General features: G+C 43.0%; 1 protein-coding gene across 1 annotated transcript in view; it reads right to left on the bottom strand.

Annotated features, from left to right (window-relative positions):
• Positions 1–9,171: 9,171 nt before the first annotated feature.
• Positions 9,172–20,887, bottom strand: part of LOC128703664 (sodium-coupled monocarboxylate transporter 1) — a gene marked incomplete at its 3' end in the record, with an annotated part of 79,043 nt that continues 67,327 nt past the window's right edge. The window contains 2 exon segments of the mRNA XM_070087100.1: positions 9,172–9,312; positions 9,549–9,703. Of these exon segments, the coding sequence (XP_069943201.1) occupies positions 9,172–9,312; positions 9,549–9,703 (296 nt within the window).

Raw genomic sequence — 20,887 nt, 5'->3', positions numbered from 1 at the left:
CTCTATCTCTCTCTCCTTCTCTTTCTCCCTCTCTCTGTCCTTTCTCTCCCCCCCTCACATTTCTCTCTCTCTCCCCCTTGGTCTTATCTCTCACCCCCATACTCTCTCCTCTCTCTCCCTCTTCCTACCCTTTCTCTCTCCCCCTCGCACCCTCTCCCTCCCCTAGCCTTCTGTCTATGGTAAAAAAAAAAAAAAAAAAAAAAAAAAAAAAAAAAAAAAAAAAAAAAAAAAAAAAAAAAAAAAAAAAAAAAAAAAAAGGGTGGCCCTAGAGGACGGAAAACCAGAGATCTGGTGGACGAACCAGGGAGGAAAGACTGGGTGTTAGAGCTCCAAAAAAGGGAGGAAGAGTGGGGAAGGAAGATAGTAGAACTTGGTAAGAAAATGGAGGAGCGGATAGCTGAAGAGTGCAGGAAGTGGGAAGTACAGGTCTTAGCAGCAGAAGCTAGGATACAGTGCTTAGAAGAGAAACTGCAAAGCCTGAAACAGATTAGAGAGACAAATGACAATTCAGATGTGACATCAGGAAATTCAATGTCAGGCACAGACAAGGAGACGGTAAGCAACAAAGGAGACATGCCGTACACGAAGGCCCTATCAGACCCACGTGGGGCCAGGGAAAAGACGAGGAGCACACTAAGATCAAATGACAGGTCTGAAGACAATGAAGGTATGCTATATGCAGAGATTCTAACAGCCAACTGCAGTAGCAAGGGACAGCTGGTCATGAAAGACAGTTCACTGAGAATAGAAGTTTCAGATATTACAGGGACTGAAGGCAAGAACATGTCAATGGAAGGAAATAAAATGCCTCAGAGGAAGCAGATGGAGACTCAGTGGGTGGAGGAAAGGGCGAGGTCAGTTTTTGTGTACGGGCTCCAAGAAGCCAAGGGCGACAACTTCGAAGAAATAAAACAGGAGGAGAAAAAAATGATTGAAGGCATCATGAAAACAATAGATGAGGGCGATATGACCCAGGTGACAAATTTTCAGAGAATTGGGTGGTTTGCGAGTGGAAGGATACGGCCTGTCAAAGTAATTTTCAAGAAAGAATCAGTTCGAACCAGGATTCTGCAAGAGAAAGCAAGACTGAGGGACAAACAGGGATACCAGAGAGTATACCACGACCGCGACAGAACACAAGAAGAAAGGACTACACTGAAAGAGAGGGTACAGAGACGCAAGGAGGAACGAGAGGCAATGACGAAGATGAGCAGGACCCAGACACAGGAGGAAGGGCAAACACACCCCACAGAATCTCCCACCAAAATACTCCAACCTCGACATTCCCAACGCAACTGAGCAACCTATACTACAACCCACTCACTGTTCCCTCTGCCACCAACCTCCATATCACAAACCTCACCCCAACAGCTGTCCCTTATGGGCATTCTGACCCCACCCCCATCATCACAAACCCCACCTACACCACAGCCCCATAAAGGCCCCCACCAAGGCTCTCGCTCCCCCAACCCCAATATTCTTGCATGACCACAATGATAGAAAAGAAACTGAAAGTTTGGTACACAAACGCGGATGGAACGAAAGAATCAGTGAGAAGTCCCCAGACATCATAGCAGTCACAGAAACAAAACTCGCTGAGACAATAACAGACACAATCTTCCCAACGGGATATCAGATCGTGAGGAAAGATAGAAGGAGTAGAGGGGGAGGAGGAGTTGCACTGCTCATAAAACACCGATGGGGATTTGAGGAAATGGAAGGCATGGACATGATTGGAGAAAGAGACTACATTGTAAGTACAATTCAGTCCGGAGAACATAAAGTAGTTATTGGAGTGATGTATAACCCACCACAGAACGGCAGGAGGCCAAGAGAGGAGTACGAAGAAAACAACAGGGTGATGGTGGACACACTGGCTGAGGTGGCAAGAAGAGCTCACTCGAGCAGAGCAAAGTTACTGGTAATGGGCGATTTCAACCACAGGGAGACCGACTGGGAAAACCTGGAGCCACATGGGGGTCCCGAAACATGGAGAGCCAAGATGATGGATGTGGTACTTGAAAACCTCATGCATCAACACGTCAGGGACACAACCAGAGGAAGAGGGGAGGATGAGCCAGCAAGACTGGATCTTGTGTTCACCCTGAGCAGTTCAGACATTGAGGACATCACTTACGAGAGGCCCCTTGGAGCTAGCGATCACGTGGTTCTGAGTTTTGATTATATAGTAGAATTACAAGTGGAGAAGGTAACAGGAACTGAAGGGGACACGCCAAACTATAAAAGGTGGGACTACACAGGTATGAGAAACTTCCTGCAGGAGGTTCAGTGGGACAGAGAAATCGTAGGAAAATCAGTAAACGAGATGATGGAATATGTGGCAACAAAGTGCAAGGAGGCAGAGGAAAGGTTTGTTCCCAAGGGAAACAGAAATAATAGGAAGACCAAAACGAGTCCTTGGTTTACCCAAGGGTGTAGGGAGGCAAAAACTAAGTGCAACAGAGAATGGAAAAGGTACAGGAGGCATAAGACCCAGGAAAAGAAGGAGATTAGTAGAAGAGCCAGAAACGAGTATGCACAGATAAGGAGGGAGGCCCAGCGACAGTATGAAAATGACATAGCATCGAAAGTCAAATCTGACCCGAAACTGCTGCATAGCCACATTAGGAGGAAGACAACAGTCAAGGACCAGGTGATAAGGCTGAGGAAAGAAGGTGGAGAACTCACAAGAAACGATCAAGAGGTATGTGAGGAGCTCAACACGAGATTTAATTAAGGAAGTATTTACAGTAGAGACAGGAAGGACTCTGGGGGGACAGACCAGATGGGGACACCAGCAAGGAATACACCAACAAGTGTTGGACGACATACATACAGATGAGGAGGAGGTAAAGAAACTGCTAAGGGACATAGATACCTCAAAGGCAATGGGACCGGACAACATCTCCCCGTGGGTCCTTAGAGAGGGAGCAGATATGTTGTGCATGCCACTTATCGCAATCTTCAACTTGTCCCTGGAAACTGGGCAACTACCTGAGGAATGGAAGACGGCAAATGTAGTTCCCATTTTTAAAAAAGGAGACAGAAAAGAGGCACTAAACTATAGACCTGTGTCATTGACGTGTATAGTATGCAAAGTTATGGAGAAGATTATCAGGAGGAGAGTGGTGGAGCACCTGGAACGGAACAAGAGTATAAATGCCAACCAACACGGATTCATGGAAGGCAAATCCTGTGTCACAAACCTTCTGGAGTTTTATGATAAAATAACAGAAGTAAGACACGAGAGAGAGGGGTGGGTTGATTGCATCTTCTTGGACTGCAAGAAGGCCTTTGACACAGTTCCTCACAAGAGATTAGTGCAGAAGCTAGAGCATCAGGCGCATATAACAGGAAGGGCACTCCAATGGATCAGAGAATACCTGACAGGGAGGCAACAACGAATCATGGTACGTAATGATGTATCACAGTGGGCACCTGTGACGAGCGGGGTCCCACAGGGGTTTGTCCTAGGACCAGTGTTATTTTTAGTATATGTGAACGACATGACGGAAGGGTTAGACTCAGAAGTGTCCCTGTTTGCAGATGATGTGAAGTTAATGAGGAGAATTAAATCAGATGAGGACCAGGCAGGACTTCAAAGAGACCTGGACAGACTGGACACCTGGTCCAGCAAATGGCTTCTCGAATTTAATCCTGCCAAATGCAAAGTCATGAAGATAGGGGAAGGGCACAGAAGACCACAGACAGAGTATAGACTAGGTGTCCAAAGACTGCAAACCTCACTCAAGGAGAAAGATCTTGGGGTGAGTATAACAACGAGCATGTCTCCGGAAGCTAACATCAATCAGATAACTGCAGCAGCATATGGGCGCCTGGCAAACCTGAGAACAGCATTCCGATACCTTAGTAAGGAATCGTTCAAGACACTGTACACCATGTATGTCAGGCCCATACTGGAGTATGCAGCACCTGTTTGGAAAGCATGTAGTGGAGGCATGATCCATTCATAGCTTTAAGGAGAGGTATGATAAAGCTCAAGGTTCACTGAGAGTGACCTAGTAGCGACCAGTGAGGAGGCGGGACCAGGAGCTAGGGATAGACCCCTGCAACCTCAACTAGGTGAGTACAACTAGGTGAGTACACACACACACACACACACACATACACACACACACACACACACACACACACACACACACACACACACGCGCGCACACACACACACACACACACACACACACACACACACACACACACACACACACACACACACACACACACACACACACACACACACACAAGATCTGGGGGTAAGTATAACACCAAGCATATCTCCTGAGGGACAAGATTGGCCCACTTAAGAGTAACTTTGGTCAGATCACTGACAGTGATAAGGATATGTGTGAAATTCTAAATGCCTACTTCCTCTCAGTTTTCACCCAGGAAAATACTAGCGATATTCCTGAAATAATAGATTATGTAGAACAGGATGATAATAAACTATGTACGATTGCGGTAACTAGTGACATGGTCCTCAGCCAAATAGAGAAGCTAAAACCTGAAAAATCCCCAGGCCCTGATGAACTGTTTGCAAGAGTGTTAAAGTAATATAAAGAGGAACTTTGGCTAATCTTTTTAATATATCACTACAAACTGGCATAGTGCCTGATAAGTGGAAAATGGCAAATGTAATTCCTATTTACATGGCAGGTGACAGGTCCTTGGCTTCAAACTATAGACCAATAAGCCTTACCACCATAGTGGAAAAATTTATGGAATCAATAATTGCCGAAGCAATTAGTAGCCATCTTGACAGGCACAGATTGATTAATAAATCTCAACACGGTTTTACAAAGGGGCGTTCCTGTCTTACGAATTTACTAACTTTTTTCACTAAGGTGTTTGAGGAGGTAGATCATGGTAATGAATATGATATTGTGTATATGGACTTCAGTAAGGCTTTCGATAGAGTTCCACACCAGAGGCTATTGAGGAAACTTAAGGCACACGGAATAGGAGGAGAATTTTTTTCCTGGGTAGAGGCATGGCTGACAAATAGACAGCAGAGAGTTTGCATAAATGTGGAGAAATCAGAATGGGGGCACGTCACAAGCGGTGTTCCTCAGGGGTCAGTGTTGGGCCCGTTGTTGTTCACAATTTAAATAAACGACATAGATGATGGAATAAATAGCGACATAAGTAAATTTGCTGATGACACCAAAATAGGCCGTCCAATTCATTCTAATGAGGTCACTAGAGCACTGATGCAATTGTCGGAGAAGTGGCAGATGCAGTTTAATATTGACAAATGCAAAGTTCTAAATGTTGGACAGTTAAATAACCATACCACATATAAACTAAATAATGTAGATCTTAATACTACTGATTGCGAAAAGGATTTAGGAGTTCTGGTTAGCAGTAATCTAAAACCAATACAACAGTGCATTAGTGTTCGCAATAAAGCTAACAGAATTCTTGGCTTCATAACTAGAAGTATAAATAATTGAAGTCCTCAGGTTGTTCTTCAACTCTATATATCCTTTGTTAGGCCTCATTTAGACTATGCTGCTCAGTTCTGGTCACCGTATTACAGAATGGATATAAATGCTCTGGAAAACGTACAGAGGAGGATGACAAAGATGATCCCATGAATCAGAAATCTTCCCTTAATCTGCACTCTTTAGAAAGGCGTAGAATTAGGGGACATATGATCGAGGTGTATAAATGGAAAACAGGAATAAATAAAGGGGATGTAAATAGCGAGCTGAAAATTTCCAGCCAAGACAGGACTCGCAGCAATGGTTTCAAGTTGGAAAAATTCAGATTCAGGAAGGATATAGGAAAGCACTGGTTTGATAATATAGTTGTGGATGAGTGGAACAAACTCCCGACTACAGTTATTCAGGCTAAAATGTTGTGTAGTTTTAAAAATAGGTTAGATAAATACATGAGTGGGTGTGGGTGGGTGTGAATTGGACCTGACTAGCTTGTGCTGCTGGGTCTGGTGCAGTGCTCCATCCTTGAGTGGAGGTGACCAGACTGGGTGGGTCATTGACCTAATCCGGGGGGGGTCATTGGTCTTATCCGGGGGGGGACATGAAACTGCTCCGCATGGGTCAGTAGGCCTGTTGCAGTGTTCCTTCTTTCTTATGTTCTTTCTTTCTTCTTTTAACTGCTGCAGTATACGGGCGTCTGGCAAACCTATGGATAGCATTCCGATACCTCAGTAAGGAATCGTTCAAGACTCTGTACACCATTTACGTCAGGCCCATACTGGAGTACTCAGCACCAATTTGGAATCCACACCTGGTCAAGCACGTCAAGAAATTAAAGAAAGTGCAAAGGTTTGCAACAAGACTAGTCCCAGAGCTAAGGGGATTGCCCTACGAAGAAAGGTTGAGGGAAATTGGCCTGACGACACTGGAGGACAGGAGGGTCAGGGGAGACATGATAACGACATATAAAATACTGCGCACAATAGACAAGGTGGACAAAGACGGGATGTTCCAGAGATGGGACACAGAAACAAGAGATCACAATTGGAAGTTGAAGACTCAGATGAATCAAAGGGATGTTAGGAAGTATTTCTTCAGTCATAGAGTAGTCAGGCCGTAGAATAGCCTAGAAAGTGACGTAGTGGAGGCGGGAACCATACATAGTTTTTTAAGGCGAGGTTTGATAAAGCTCATGGAGCAGGGAGAGAGAGGACCTAGTAGCAGTCAGTGAAGAGGCGAGGCCAAGAGCTATGACTCGACCCCTGCAAACACAAATAGGTGAGTACAAATAGGTGAGTACACACGCACGCACACACACATACACACACACACACACACACACACACACATACACACACACACACACACCCACACACGCACACACGCACACACACACAAACACACACACACACACACACACACATATATATATATATATATATATATATATATATATATATATATATATATATATATATATATATATATATGTCGTGCCGAATATGTAAAACTGGTCAGTTAGCAAGAACTCGTTTAAAATTAAGTCCTTTCTAAAAAAAATTTCTTGTAAGTTTAAAGATATATTTTTTTAATTAATATTAATGTAAAAACTTTGAATTATGCACCAAAAGGAACTTAGAAAACTTACCTAACCTTATCATAACAAGAACAATTTATTTTAGCCTAACCCTACTAAATATATTTTATATTTGTTTACAATAATTTAATACTAAACAAACACAGTGAAATATATTTTTGTCGTTACATTCAGAATGGTTTTAGTGAAATTATTGCATACACAAATTTTCGCTTGTGCTATATGGCAAGATGAGCGTTGCTATTTGCTATATATATATATATATATATATATATATATATATATATATATATATATATATATATATATATATATATATATATATATATATATATATATATATATATATATATATATATATATATATATATATATATATATATAAATATATATATATATATATATATATATATATATATATATATATATATATATATATATATATATATATATATATATATATATATATATATATATATATATATATATACATGTATATATATATATATATATATATATATATATATATATATATATATATATATATATATATATATATATATATATATATATATATATTGTGGAATGCAAAGAGTAAGTTACAATTTATTCGGCGTATGTCACACTCCTATATAGGCTGCCTTCCAGCTAGTGAACTGGGTGCTAAGGTTTAACGATCGATACTGTAACCGTCGTTAAATCGGTACCTTCGTTCACTGACTAGTCACAGGCAAGCCCGCCAAAGCTGAAGCAATGCTGTAAGTATTGGCAGACTTGCCTACCTGCTGGTTGAGTATGGTACAGTCTCTCTGACTTCTGCTTTGCCATCTGTCACCGTCCTGTACACTTATTATTATTCTTTCTATATATATTGTACATAGTGTGCATACCTGTATATAGTGGGTGAACGCAAAATATACATTATAGTATACTATTGAGCGTTCGCTCCAATCCAGGTGTCACAGGCCATTCATTACCTGTGTTCGTATGTGTGTTAGACTATTGTCTCCTAAAGAGTTGGGATGGGTTTTCCATAGTTCATAGAGCCATGGTAGCTCAATCGTGGAAGTGCCACCATCTTTGGGCCTTATGGTCCAAAGATGGTGGCACTTATAAGTCTACCCACCTTCTATTTTCTTTAATTCCCATTGTTCTAGACAGATAATAATTGCCAAATAATGTTTAGACCAAAGTAATTAATGACTTGGAGATGTATATAGATGAATATTTTGTAACTTCGTAAGTAAGTATCCATAACACTGAATAAGGTTTTCATTCATAAATTACAGAAAAATTACATTTTCATTGACTAGAAAGAAATATTTTCGTTTGAAAACAAAAATTGACAATTTTCTGTTAAGTATATACAAATATAAGTAATCAGAATTTAAATTTCTTTGCAACGAAACACATAGACGTCTGACGGCATTTTCGCGACAATTGGCATATTACTAGCAATATAGTCTCTGGGTCATTACTACATCAGTGCTATGTACTGGACTGTCTGGTTCTACTACTTGGTAATATACTTCCTTGAACTACCTGCACCTGACATCAATCTCTGTTGTCTGGCTCTTAGATATTTGTCGAGTTGTAGCTTTCCACATGAACTAGCCGGTTCGGATTGCTTATTACCTTTGCCACATTGCAAGCTCTTGGAAAAGTGTTTGCTGAAACACGAGAGGCCTAAAGCTCTCATCTTCCTCAAGTGGTTATTTTCCTTTTTCCATCGCTCGTCCGCAGCCAAGCAGCTATTATCTTAACCTTGCTCATTTTGAAGACTGCCTTTATTTATACGGCATCTCTTAGGATGCCAACAACCAGTCACCTAACATCCTGGAACCTATTTATTACAAGACAATCAATAGCATCAGTTTTAAAGGGATTTGCAACTGTATGTAAGTCTTCAAGGAAAATTCTTGTAAAAAGAAAGCTCTAACTGCTAATCTTCCTGAAATTAAAGTGAATAAGCATTTTCTAACGTGTCTTTTTAAATTTGAACATTAACTCCTGATAAAAACAAATTTAATAAATGTAAAGAATCCATTAGTAAAAAAAAAGTTATATATGAAGTTAGACATATTCCTCGGATCTGAGTGCTGATGCTGAACTTACAACTGCGAGAGGCTCAGAGTTCTGACTGAGACAAATCTCTGGAACTGAGGCTGGTTGAAGCCAACTGAGCCGAGCACTGAGAATGCTCCAAAAACCTGTGTTGACCAGAAGGTGTGACGCACGAAGGGACTTGGGTCCATACTGTATAAGGAACAGGCAAAAAGGACTTGTATAAATCTCAGATTTCATCGATTATATACCTGACACATAGAGACAATAAAACAGAAGAGTTTACTGACAAGAATCTCAACCTGTTGCAAAATGTAATTTTGTTGTAGTTATGTGATGGTTCGCTTGTACCACTGCCCAATATTTATTACACATTTTTTTGGGAGTATATAAACATACAAATAAGTCATGATTCATAATATACTTACTTAAAGAACTCTAGTCTCCCTCCTTTTTCAGCGATTGACCAGACGTTGGCAGGTCCTCCCAGCTGTTGGCAGCATATCACTGACACCACCAACACCCCAGCAAACATAAGCAAGGTTTGTACCACGTCTGCGTACACCACCGCTTTCACTCCGCCCTGTTATCATTACCATCATTATTATCAGATTTATCACAATCGTTATTAACATCACGATTATCATTATGGTGGTCCCAGACTCTCCTTCCCCTGAACACTGTGAAGCTTGCTTTTATATATTTGCTCTTGAGTGCATATTACCTGGCTGAGTATGACTTATGTACAGTGAAAACTATGAAAGTAAACATTAGAAGAGAGAAGAGGTCATCAGCAGAAAACTGATGAGTCAAGCTAAGATGGCAGCATTTATGAAAGACATTATATTTGGTTTCATGTATATTTCATATGCATTTACGTATGCAAGTGCGGACATATATACTGTACATTACTAAATAAATAGGTGAATACACTATGCCAAATATTGTGTGTTTCATGCATGTGTGTGTGTACTCCCTTATCTGTACTCACATATTTTTGGTTGCATGGGTCGATTCACAGCGCCAGGTCCCGCCTCTTCGCTGGTGGCTACTAGATCCTCTCTCTCTCTCTCTGCCCAGCTCTAAGAACTTTATCATACCTGCTCTTAAAGTTATGTAAAGGTTTTGCCTCCGCTGCATCACACTCCAGATTGTTCCACTTCCTGGCAACTCTGACTGGAAAAAAAAATTCCTAACGTCCCTGTGATTCATTTGATTTTTCAACTTCCAGCTGTGACCCCATCTTGCTCTGTCCCATCTCTAAAACCATCTGTCCTTATTCACCTTGTCAGTTTCCCTCAGTATCTTATATGTCGTTATCGTGTCTCCCTGTTTCTCCTGTCCTTCATTGTCGTCAGGTTTATTTCCCTTAGCCTCTTCCCATACGACATTTCTCTTAGCTCTGGTACTAGTTTTGTTTGCAAACCTTTGCACTTTCTTTAATTTCTTAACGAGCTTCACCAGGTAAGGGTTCCATGCTGGTGGTGCATACTTCAATATGGGCCTGACGTACACGGTGTATAATGTACACCGTGTACGTTATACCAAATATCTGCTGCAGCAGTTATTTGGTTGATGTGCACCTCGAGAGATGTGCTTGGTATTATACTCACCCAAGAACCATTTCTTTGAGTGAGGTTTGCAACCATTGTCCTCATAGCATGTATTCCATTTACCGCCTTTTTTGACTTTGCACTTGGTGGGGTTAAATTCCAGGAACGAACTGGAGAACCTGGTTTGCAGCCTGTCCAGATCCCTTTTAGTCCCACATGAACCTCGTCTAGTTGAATTATTCGCATTTGCTTCATAACGTCTACAAACAGGGACACCTCTGCATCTATCAGTTCCATCATGTCATTCATGTATACCAGAAACAGCACAGGTACTAGGACTGACCCTTGTGGCATCCCGCTCGTCACATGCGCCCACTCTGACTCTTCATCATGTACCATGACTTGTTGTTTCCTTCTTGTTTGATATTCTCTGATCTATTGCAGAGCATTCCCTTGTATTCCTGCCTGCTCATCTAACTTTTGCAGAACTTGTGCGGAGTTGTTTCGAAAGTCTTAATACAGTCTTAGAAAATTTAATCTACCCACATTTCTCTCTCTTTTCTTACTTCTGTTACCTTGTAAAACTTCTTTAGATTTGTGACATAGGATTTTCCCTCCCCGAAACCGTCCTGATTATGGAATATAAGCTCATTACTTCATTTCAAAGTGCTCCACAATTTTTCTGATAATCTTCTCAATGACTTCACATACTATGCATGTCGGTGACGCTGATCTGTAATTTAATCGTCTCCTCTGACCCCCTTTTTTAAAAACTAGAACTACATTTGCTGTCATCTACATCTCAGGTAGTTGCCCTGTAATGAAAGATGTGTTGAAGATTGTTGTTAATTGCTCACACAATGCCTCTGCTCTCTCAGGACCCATTGAGAGATGTTGCTTGGGCCCACCGTCTTTGACGTATCTAGTTCGCTTAACAGTCTCTTCACCACCTTCTTGGTTATATGTAGAGTGTCCAGAACTTGTTGGTGTACCCTACCATCACTCGTTGTTTCCTTCCTGTCAGGTGTTCGCTGATCTATTGCAGAGCCTTACCTGTTATTTTTGCCTGCTCCTTTAGCTTTTGCACTAATCTCTTGTGCGGAAATTTGTTGAAAGGCTTTTTACAGCCCAAGAAGTTGCACTCTACCCACCCCTCTATCACCTGCCTTACTTCTTTCGCCTTGTCATAAAACTCCAGTAGGCTTGTTAAACAGGATTTAGTCTCCCTGAAACTATGCTGGTTACTATTTATATGCACGTTCCTTTCTAGGTGTTCCACCAGTCTTTATCTGATATGCTTTTCCACGACTCTGCATGTTCTGCATGTCAGTTAAATTGGTATGTTGCTTAATGCTACCTTCCATTCTTCTTTCTTAATGACTACGACTACATTTCCTGTCTAATGCACCTCAGATAGTTGTCCTGTTTCAATAGATGTGTTGAAGATTCTTGTTAATGGCACACACAGTACCTCTGCTCTCTGTCTTAGGTCCCAAGGAGAAATGTCCGGTCCTACAGCCTTCGTAGTATCTAGTTCACTTAACAGCCTCTTTACTGCCTCCTCGGTTGTGTGTATTGTGTCCAGGACTTGGTGTACCCTATCATGCAGGTTTGCTGGAGTTCATTCTGTCTCGAGTGAAAATACTTCCTTAAATATCGTGTTTAGCTTTTCATGTGATCTCTCCTCCTCCTCCTTCCTTTCTCAGCCTGATTACCTGGTTGTTGGCTGTTGTTTTCCTCCTGATGTGGCTGCAGAACAGCTTTGGGTCAGATTTGGCTTTCGATGCTATGATATTCTCGTATTGCCGTTGGGCCTCACTCCTTATCCACCCATATTCATTTCTGGCTCTTCAGCTGATCTTATTTTGCTCGGTCCTTTGTATTCTATACTTTTTTCCATTCTCTAGCACACTTACTTTTGGTTCTCTACATCTTTGGGTGAAGCAAGGAACTCGTTCTGGTCTTTCCATTGATTATCTTGCCCTTGGTTATGAATTTCTCCTCTAGCCCATTGTATTTTGTGGTCATGTAATCCATCATTTCATTTACTGTTTTCCCCAACAGTTCCATTTCCCAATATACCTCATGCAGGAAGTTCCTCATACCTATGCAGTCCCCTTTTTTGTAGTTTGGTTTCTTCCATCTTACTCGTGCTGCTACTCTCTCCACGTTTAGCTCTACATTGCATTCGATGCTCAAAAGCACATGATCTATACTTCCGAGGGGCCTTGCGTATGTAATGTTGCCAATGTCTGAACAACTAAAGATGAATATGAGGTCCAGCTTTGTTGTCTCATTATCTCCTCTCTCTCTGGTTGTTCCCCAACATGTTGATGCAGTGCCACCTTCATCATATTAGCCCTCCACGTTTCTGATCTCCCATGTGGTTCCAGGTTTTCCCAGTTAATCTCCTTGTGACTTAAGTCACCTAAACCTAGTAACTTTGCCCTGCCCATGTAGGCCCTTCTGGCAACCTTAGCTAATGTCTCAACCATTGCTCTGTTGCTCTCACCATACTCTTGTCTTGGCCTCCTGCTATTCAGTGGTAGGTTGTACATAGCAGCAGTCACTACCCTGGGACCTCCAGCCTGAAGCATTCTAATATGTAGTCCCGTGCTTTCTTTCTGTCCACTCCTACCTCCTCAAAACTCCACTGTTTTTTGATTAGCAGTGCAACTTTCCAACCTTGTCTGTTCCCTCTATTTTTCCACAGGGTCTGATATTGAGTTGGAAAGACTGCATGAGCTTGGTTTCCATGATATCTGGGGATGCCTCCATGATTCTTCCATGCCATTTCTGATACATTTTAATTATTCCATGTGCACTGGTGAACAATACCTCCAGCATCTTTTCGAAAATTGTATTCTGGGAATTTGTGGGGGCCTGGGTAGTGGGAGTCCTATTAGGATATTATGAGAAACTGCTGTGTAGGTGGAGTTAGTGCTCTGAGTGAGTGTGTTTTGTGGGGGGGGGGGGTTAATTTTGTTTTGTTGCGGTATTCTGTGGGTGGTTCAGTGTGTGGTTGTACTTGCTGTTTCTCCTAACGCTGGGTAGCCCAGCCTGTCTTTTGCCTTGTCTCTCTTTCTTGCCACTTGTAATTTTGTATAGTCTCAGTTTCTGTTATTCTGTTTTCGTTCTGTCTCACTCTAGATACACCTGCTGGTATTTTGATGCACCTTTTACCTATGATTACTTCTGCATGATCCTGTTTCACACAGCTTCTGTCCTGAAAATAAATTTCACTCGCCTATTTTTTACCCTCAAGTATCCCCTTATTCTCTGAATTTTTTTCAGTTTGGTCATATCCTCCTCTCCTATAAGTTTTATGATATTATCAATCTCTTTTTTTCTCTCTCCCTGTCGTCTTTACATGTTTTCTCTTTAGCCTCCAGAAGCTCCTGAGTAAGCGTGTTAGATGGGAGTGAATGGAGATGAATGGTTTTTTGGGACCTGAAGGGATTCATGGAAACCGGTTAGCTGGACTCGAGTCCTGGAAATGGAGAGCACAATGCATGCACTTTAAATGAGGGGTTTGAGATATTGGCACTTTGGAGGGACGTCTGAGCTGTCGCATCTGAGCACCTCTGCAAAGACAGTGATTATGTATGAGTAATGGTGAAAGTGTTGAACGAGGTGGGCTCACCATGAGGCGGGCTAAAACAACATGGGTTAGAATCCTCGGCTAGTCGCAGTGTTGTTATTGACCAAATGCCACGTGTTCGTGGTTACACACACACACAAACACACACACACACACGCACACACACACACACACACACACACACACACACACACACACACACACACACACACACACACACACACACGTAGTGTAGTGGGTCGCAAGCGCCAGGCTCCGAGAATCTTAGTGCTTTTAGGGCGTGTTTTAGCAGCTAGAAGCAACCAGTGTTAGTGACAACGTCAGTGAACAACCCTACAAGTGATAACCAAAGTATTAGCAAAAATAAATAAAGTAAAGGCGAGAGAAAGCCTGAAATTATACAACAAAATTTCAAAGTGCCAGTTCGTTGAGGCCTAGTTGGCACCTGTTGCCACATTGTTACACATAACAAAGTACAAAGCGAGTGACTAAAGAGAAAAGATCAAATAGAATTAAGAGAGAGTGGCTAACGACAAACTGTGATGTAGCACACAGCGTGAACAAGCTAGCCAGAAAGGGGATATATATATATATATATATATATATATATATATATATATATATATATATATATATATATATATATATATATATATATATATATATATATATTATATATATATACATACATATACATAAAAATATATATAAGCAGAGGTGGTGGCAGCAGTAGGCCTGAGGGAGTAGAGCCGCCGTAACAGGTTGGGTGTCATCACAAATAAGAAGTGTACTTACCAAAAGTGAAGTGTAAATTATAAAAGTAGCAGTATACAAGTGATAAGTGTGGTAAATGAGGACTCAAAAGGGCAACGAGAAAAGAATAGCTGAAGAAGTCAGCGGCGGAAGGGCGAGGTGCACGAGTCATCGTACAGCGAGCATCGTACAGCGAGCATCGTACATCAGACATCTGGATGGACGTCCCCTCTGAGGAGTAATGTACAAATCACCTGTTTGTGGTTGGCGGGAAGTTTTGAGTGGTAGAGCCGGCCCTACGGTCACTGGTAGCTCGCTATCTAAACCCTGCTCCAGAGGGATTATCATACACACAACACCTAGCAGTAGTAGGAAGATAAAATTTGTAGGAGCAAGGAATAGGCAGGAGGATTAAGTCGTGGCTAATGGGACTACAGCACTGACAACAGTTTCGAGAGATAATGTTTTAGGACACAAAGACAGTACAATCTGAGAAGCAAGTATTGGGTACACATGTAGTAAAAGGTAGTACATAACTGGGTGAAAGAATGACTTGTTAACACACGCTAGTATTATAATTATTAGAATTACTCTCAGTGTTAATGGTATCTTATTAGTATTACGGATACACAGAGGTGAATTGTATTTCTGGGACATATAAACAACTGATGTGCTCACACACACACACGCGCACACACATACACTCTGGGCCAGGAGCTGAGTCTCGACCCCTGTAACCACAACTAGGTGAGTACACACAGCTGATCCTTGGAATTTGACTGCGTCCCCTCACCCCCCACACACCTTTCCCTCCCCCACAGACCTTTCCCCTCCCCACTCTTGCCTTCACTCTCTCCTATCTTTTCCTTCCCTCGCGTTTCTCTCTCTCATAGCCTTTTTCCCCTACTCTCTCTCTCTCTCTCTCTCTCTCTCTCTCTCTCTCTCTCTCTCTCTCTCTCTCTCTCTCTCTCTCTCTCTCTCTCTCTCTCTCTCTCTCTCTCTTCCTCTCTCTCTTCCTCTCTCTCTCCCTCTCTCTCTCTCTCTCTCCCTCACTCCCATAACCCTATCTCTCACCCTCCTCTCTCTCTATAGGCTTCTCTCTCCATCTCTCCATTTCTCTCTCTCATAGCCTTTTCCCTCGCCCTCCTCTCTCTCTCTCTCTCTCTCTCTCCCATAACCCTATCTCTCACCCTTCTCTCTCTCTATAGGCTTCTCTCTCCATCTCTCCATTTCTCTCTCTCATAGCCTTTTCCCTCGCCCTCCTTTCTCCCTCTCTCTCTCTTTCTCTCCCTCTCCCTCTCCCTCTCTTTCTCCCTCTCTCTACCATTTCTCTCCCCCCTCACATTTCTCTCTCTCCCCCTTGGTCTTATCCCTCACCCCCATACTCTCTCCTCTCTCTCCCTCTTTCTACCCTTTCTCTCTCCTCTCTCTCCCTCTTCTACCCTTTCCTCTCCCCCCCCGCACCCTCTCCCTCCTCTAGCCTTCTGTCTGTGGTTAAAGAAAAAAAAAAAAAAAAAAAAAAAAAAAAAAAAAAACAAAAAAAAAAAAGAAAAAAAAAAAAGAAAATGGGTGGCCTTAGAGGACGGAAAACCAGAGATCTGGTAGACGAACCAGGGAGGAAAGACTGGGAGTTAGAGCTCCAAAAAAGGGAGGAAGAGTGGGGAAGGAAGATAGTAGAGCTTGGTAAGAAAATGGAGGAGCGGATAGCTGAAGAGTGCAGGAAGTGGGAAGTACAGGTCTTAGCAGCAGAAGCTAGGATACAGTGCTTAGAAGAGAAACTGCAAAGCCTGAAACAGATTAGAGAGACAAATGACAATTCAGATGTGACATCAGGAAATTCAAAGTCAGGCGCAGACAAGGGGACGGTAAGCAACAACGGAGACATGCCGTACACGAAGGCCCTATCAGACCCACGTGGGGCCAGGGAAAAGACGATGAGCACACTAAGATCAAACGACAGGTCCGAAGACAATGAAGGTATGCTATATGCAGAGATTCTAACAGCCAACTGCAGTAGCAAGGGACAGCTGGTCAGGAAAGACAGTTCACTGAGAATAGAAGTTTCAGATATGACAGGGACTGAAGGCAAGAACATGTCAATGGAAGGAAATAAAATGCCTCAGAGGAAGCAGATGGAGACTCAGTGGGAGCAGGAAAGGGCGAGGTCAGTTTTTGTGTACGGGCTCCAAGAAGCCAAGGGGGACAACTTTGAAGAAATAAAACAGGAGGAGAAAAAAATGATTGAAGGCATCATGAAAACAATAGGGGAGGGCGATATGACCCAGGTGACAAATTTTCAGAGAATTGGGTGGTTTGCGAGTGGAAGGATACGGCCTGTCAGAGTAACTTTCAAGGAAGAATCAGTTCGAACCAGGATTCTGCAAGAGAAAGCAAGACTGAGGGACAAAGAGGGGTACCAGAGAGTATACCTCGACCGCGACAGAACACAAGAAGAAAGGACTACACTGAAAGAGAGGGTACAGAGACGCAAGGAGGAACGAGAAGCAACGAAAATGAGCAAGACCCAGACACAGGAGAAAGGGCAAACACACCCCACAGAATCTCCCACCAAAAGACTCCAACCGCGACATTCCCAACACAACTGAGCAACCTATACTACAACCCACTCACTGTTCCCTCTGCCATCATCCCCCATATCACAAACCTCACCCCAACAGCTGTCCCTTATGGGCATTCTGACCCCACCCCCATCAACACAAACCCCACCTACACCACAACCCCATATAGGCCACCACCAAGGCTCTCGCTCCCCCAACCCCAATATTCTTGCATGACCACAATGATAGAAAAGAAACTGAAGGTTTGGTACACAAACGCGGATGGAATAACGAATAAACATGAGGAGTGGAACGAAAGAATCAGTGAAAAATCCCCAGACATCATAGCAGTCACAGAAACAAAACTCGCTGAGACAATAACAGACACAGTCTTCCCAACAGGATATCAGATCCTGAGGAAAGATAGAAGGAGTAGAGGGGAAGGAGGGGTTGCACTGCTCATAAAACACCGATGGGGATTTGAGGAAATGGAAGGCATGGACATGATTGGAGAAAGAGACTACATTGTAGGTACAATTCAGTCCGGAGAACATAAAGTAGTCATTAGAGTGATGTATAACCCACCACAGAACTGCAGGAGGCCAAGAGAGGAGTACAAAGAAAACAACAGGGTGATGGTGGACACACTGGCTGAGGTGGCAAGAAGAGCTCACTCGAGCAGAGCAAAGTTACTGGTAATGGGCGATTTCAACCACAGGGAGATCGACTGGGAAAACCTGGAGCCACATGGGGGTCCCAAAACATGGAGAGCCAAGATGATGGATGTGGTACTTGAAAACCTCATGCATCAACATGTCAGGGACACAACCAGAGAGAGAGGGGAGGATGAGCCAGCAAGACTGGATCTTGTGTTCACCCTGAGCAGTTCAGACATTGAGGACATCACTTACGAGAGGCCCCTTGGAGCTAGCGATCACGTGGTTCTGAGTTTTGACTATATAGTAGAGTTACAAGTGGAGAACGTAACAGGAACTGAAGGGGACAGGCCAAACTATAAAAGGGGGGACTACACAGGTATGAGAAACTTCCTGCAGGAGGTTCAGTGGGACAGAGAAATGGTAGGAAAATCAGTAAACGAGATGATGGAATATGTGGCAACAAAGTGCAAGGAGGCAGAGGAAAGTTTTGTTCCCAAGGGAAACAGAAATAATAGGAAGACCAAAACGAGTCCTTGGTTTACCCGAAGGTGTAGGGAGGCAAAAACTAAGTGCAACAGAGAATGGAAAAGGTACAGGAGGCATAGGACCCAGGAAAACAAGGAGATTAGTAGAAGAGCCAGAAACGAGTATGCACAGATAAGGAGGGAGGCCCAGCGACAGTATGAAAACGACATAGCATCGAAAGTCAAATCTGACCCGAAACTGCTGTATAGCCACATTAGGAGGAAGACAACAGTCAAGGACCAGGTGATAAGGCTGAGGAAAGAAGGTGGAGAACTCACAAGAAACGATCAAGAGGTATGTGAGGAGCTCAACACGAGATTTAAGGAAGTATTTACAGTAGAGACAGGAAGGACTCTGGGGGGACAGACCAGATGGGGACACCAGCAAGGAATACACCAACAAGTGTTGGACGACATACATACAGATGAGGAGGAGGTGAAGAAACTGCTAAGGGACATCGATACCTCAAAGGCAATGGGACCGGACAACATCTCCCCATGGGTCCTTAGAGAGGGAGCAGATATGTTGTGTGTGCCACTTATCACAATCTTCAACACGTCCCTGGGAACTGGGCAACTGCCTGAGGTATGGAAGACGGCAAAAGTAGTTCCCATTTTTAAAAAAGGAGACAGAAAAGAGGCACTAAACTATAGACCTGTGTCATTGATGTGTATAGTATGCAAAATTATGGAGAAGATTATCAGGAGGAGAGTGGTGGAGCACCTGGAACAGAACAAGAGTATAAATGCCAACCAGCACGGATTCACGGAAGGCAAATCCTGTGTCACAAACCTTCTGGAGTTTTATGATAAAATAACAGAAGTAAGACACGAGAGAGAGGGGTGGGTTGATTGCATCTTCTTGGACTGCAAGAAGGCCTTTGACACAGTTCCTCACAAGAGATTAGTGCAGAAGCTAGAGCATCAGGTGCATATAAAAGGAAGGGCACTGCAATGGATCAGAGAATACCTGACAGGGAGGCAACAACGAGTCATAGTACGTAATGATGTATCACAGTGGGCACCTGTGACGAGCGGGGTCCCACAGGGGTCGGTCCTAGGACCAGTGCTATTTTTGGTATATGTGAACGACATGACGGAAGGGTTAGACTCAGAAGTGTCCCTGTTTGCAGATGATGTGAAGTTAATGAGGAGAATTAAATCTGATGAGGACCAGGCAGGACTTCAAAGAGACCTGGACAGACTGGACACCTGGTCCAGCAAATGGCTTCTCGAATTTAATCCTGCCAAATGCAAAGTCATGAAGATAGGGGAAGGGCACAGAAGACCACAGACAGAGTATAGGCTAGGTGGCCAAAGACTGCAAACCTCACTCAAGGAGAAAGATCTTGGGGTGGGTATAACACCGAGCATGTCTCCAGAAGCACACATCAATCAGATAACTGCTGCAGCATATGGGCGCCTGGCAAACCTGAGAACAGCATTCCGATACCTTAGTAAGGAATCATTCAAGACACTGTACACCGTGTATGTCAGGCCCATACTGGAGTATGCAGCACCTGTTTGGAACCCGCACTTGATAAAGCACGTCAAGAAACTAGAGAAAGTACAAAGGTTTGCGACAAGGTTAGTTCCAGAGCTAAGGGGAATGTCCTATGAAGAAAGATTAAGGGAAATCGGCCTGACGACACTGGAGGACAGGAGGGTCAGGGGAGACATGATAACGACATATAAAATACTGCGTGGAATAGACAAGGTGGACAAAGACAGGATGTTCCAGGGAGGGGACACAGAAACAAGAGGCCACAATTGGAAGTTGAAGACACAAATGAGTCAGAGAGATAGTAGCAAGTATTTCTTCAGTCATAGAGTTGAAAGGCAGTTGAATAGCCTAGAAAATGACGTAGTGGAGGCAGGATCCATACACAGTTTTAAGACGAGGTTTGATGAAGCTCATGGAGCGGGGAGAGAGAGGGCCCAGTAGCAACCGGTGAAGAGGCGGGGCCAGGAGCTAAGACTCGACCCCTGCAACCACAAATAGGTGAGTACAAATAGGTGAGTACAAACACACACAAACACACACACACACACACAGGGAAGGCACTACAATGGATCAGGGAATACTTGACAGGAAGACAGCAGCGAGTCATGGTACGTG

Source organism: Cherax quadricarinatus, chromosome 20, assembly GCF_038502225.1.
Source record: "Cherax quadricarinatus isolate ZL_2023a chromosome 20, ASM3850222v1, whole genome shotgun sequence".
NCBI lineage: Eukaryota > Metazoa > Arthropoda > Malacostraca > Decapoda > Parastacidae > Cherax > Cherax quadricarinatus.
The sequence above is the reverse complement of the archived record's forward strand: the minus strand, read 5'-3'. Positions and strand labels throughout refer to the sequence as shown.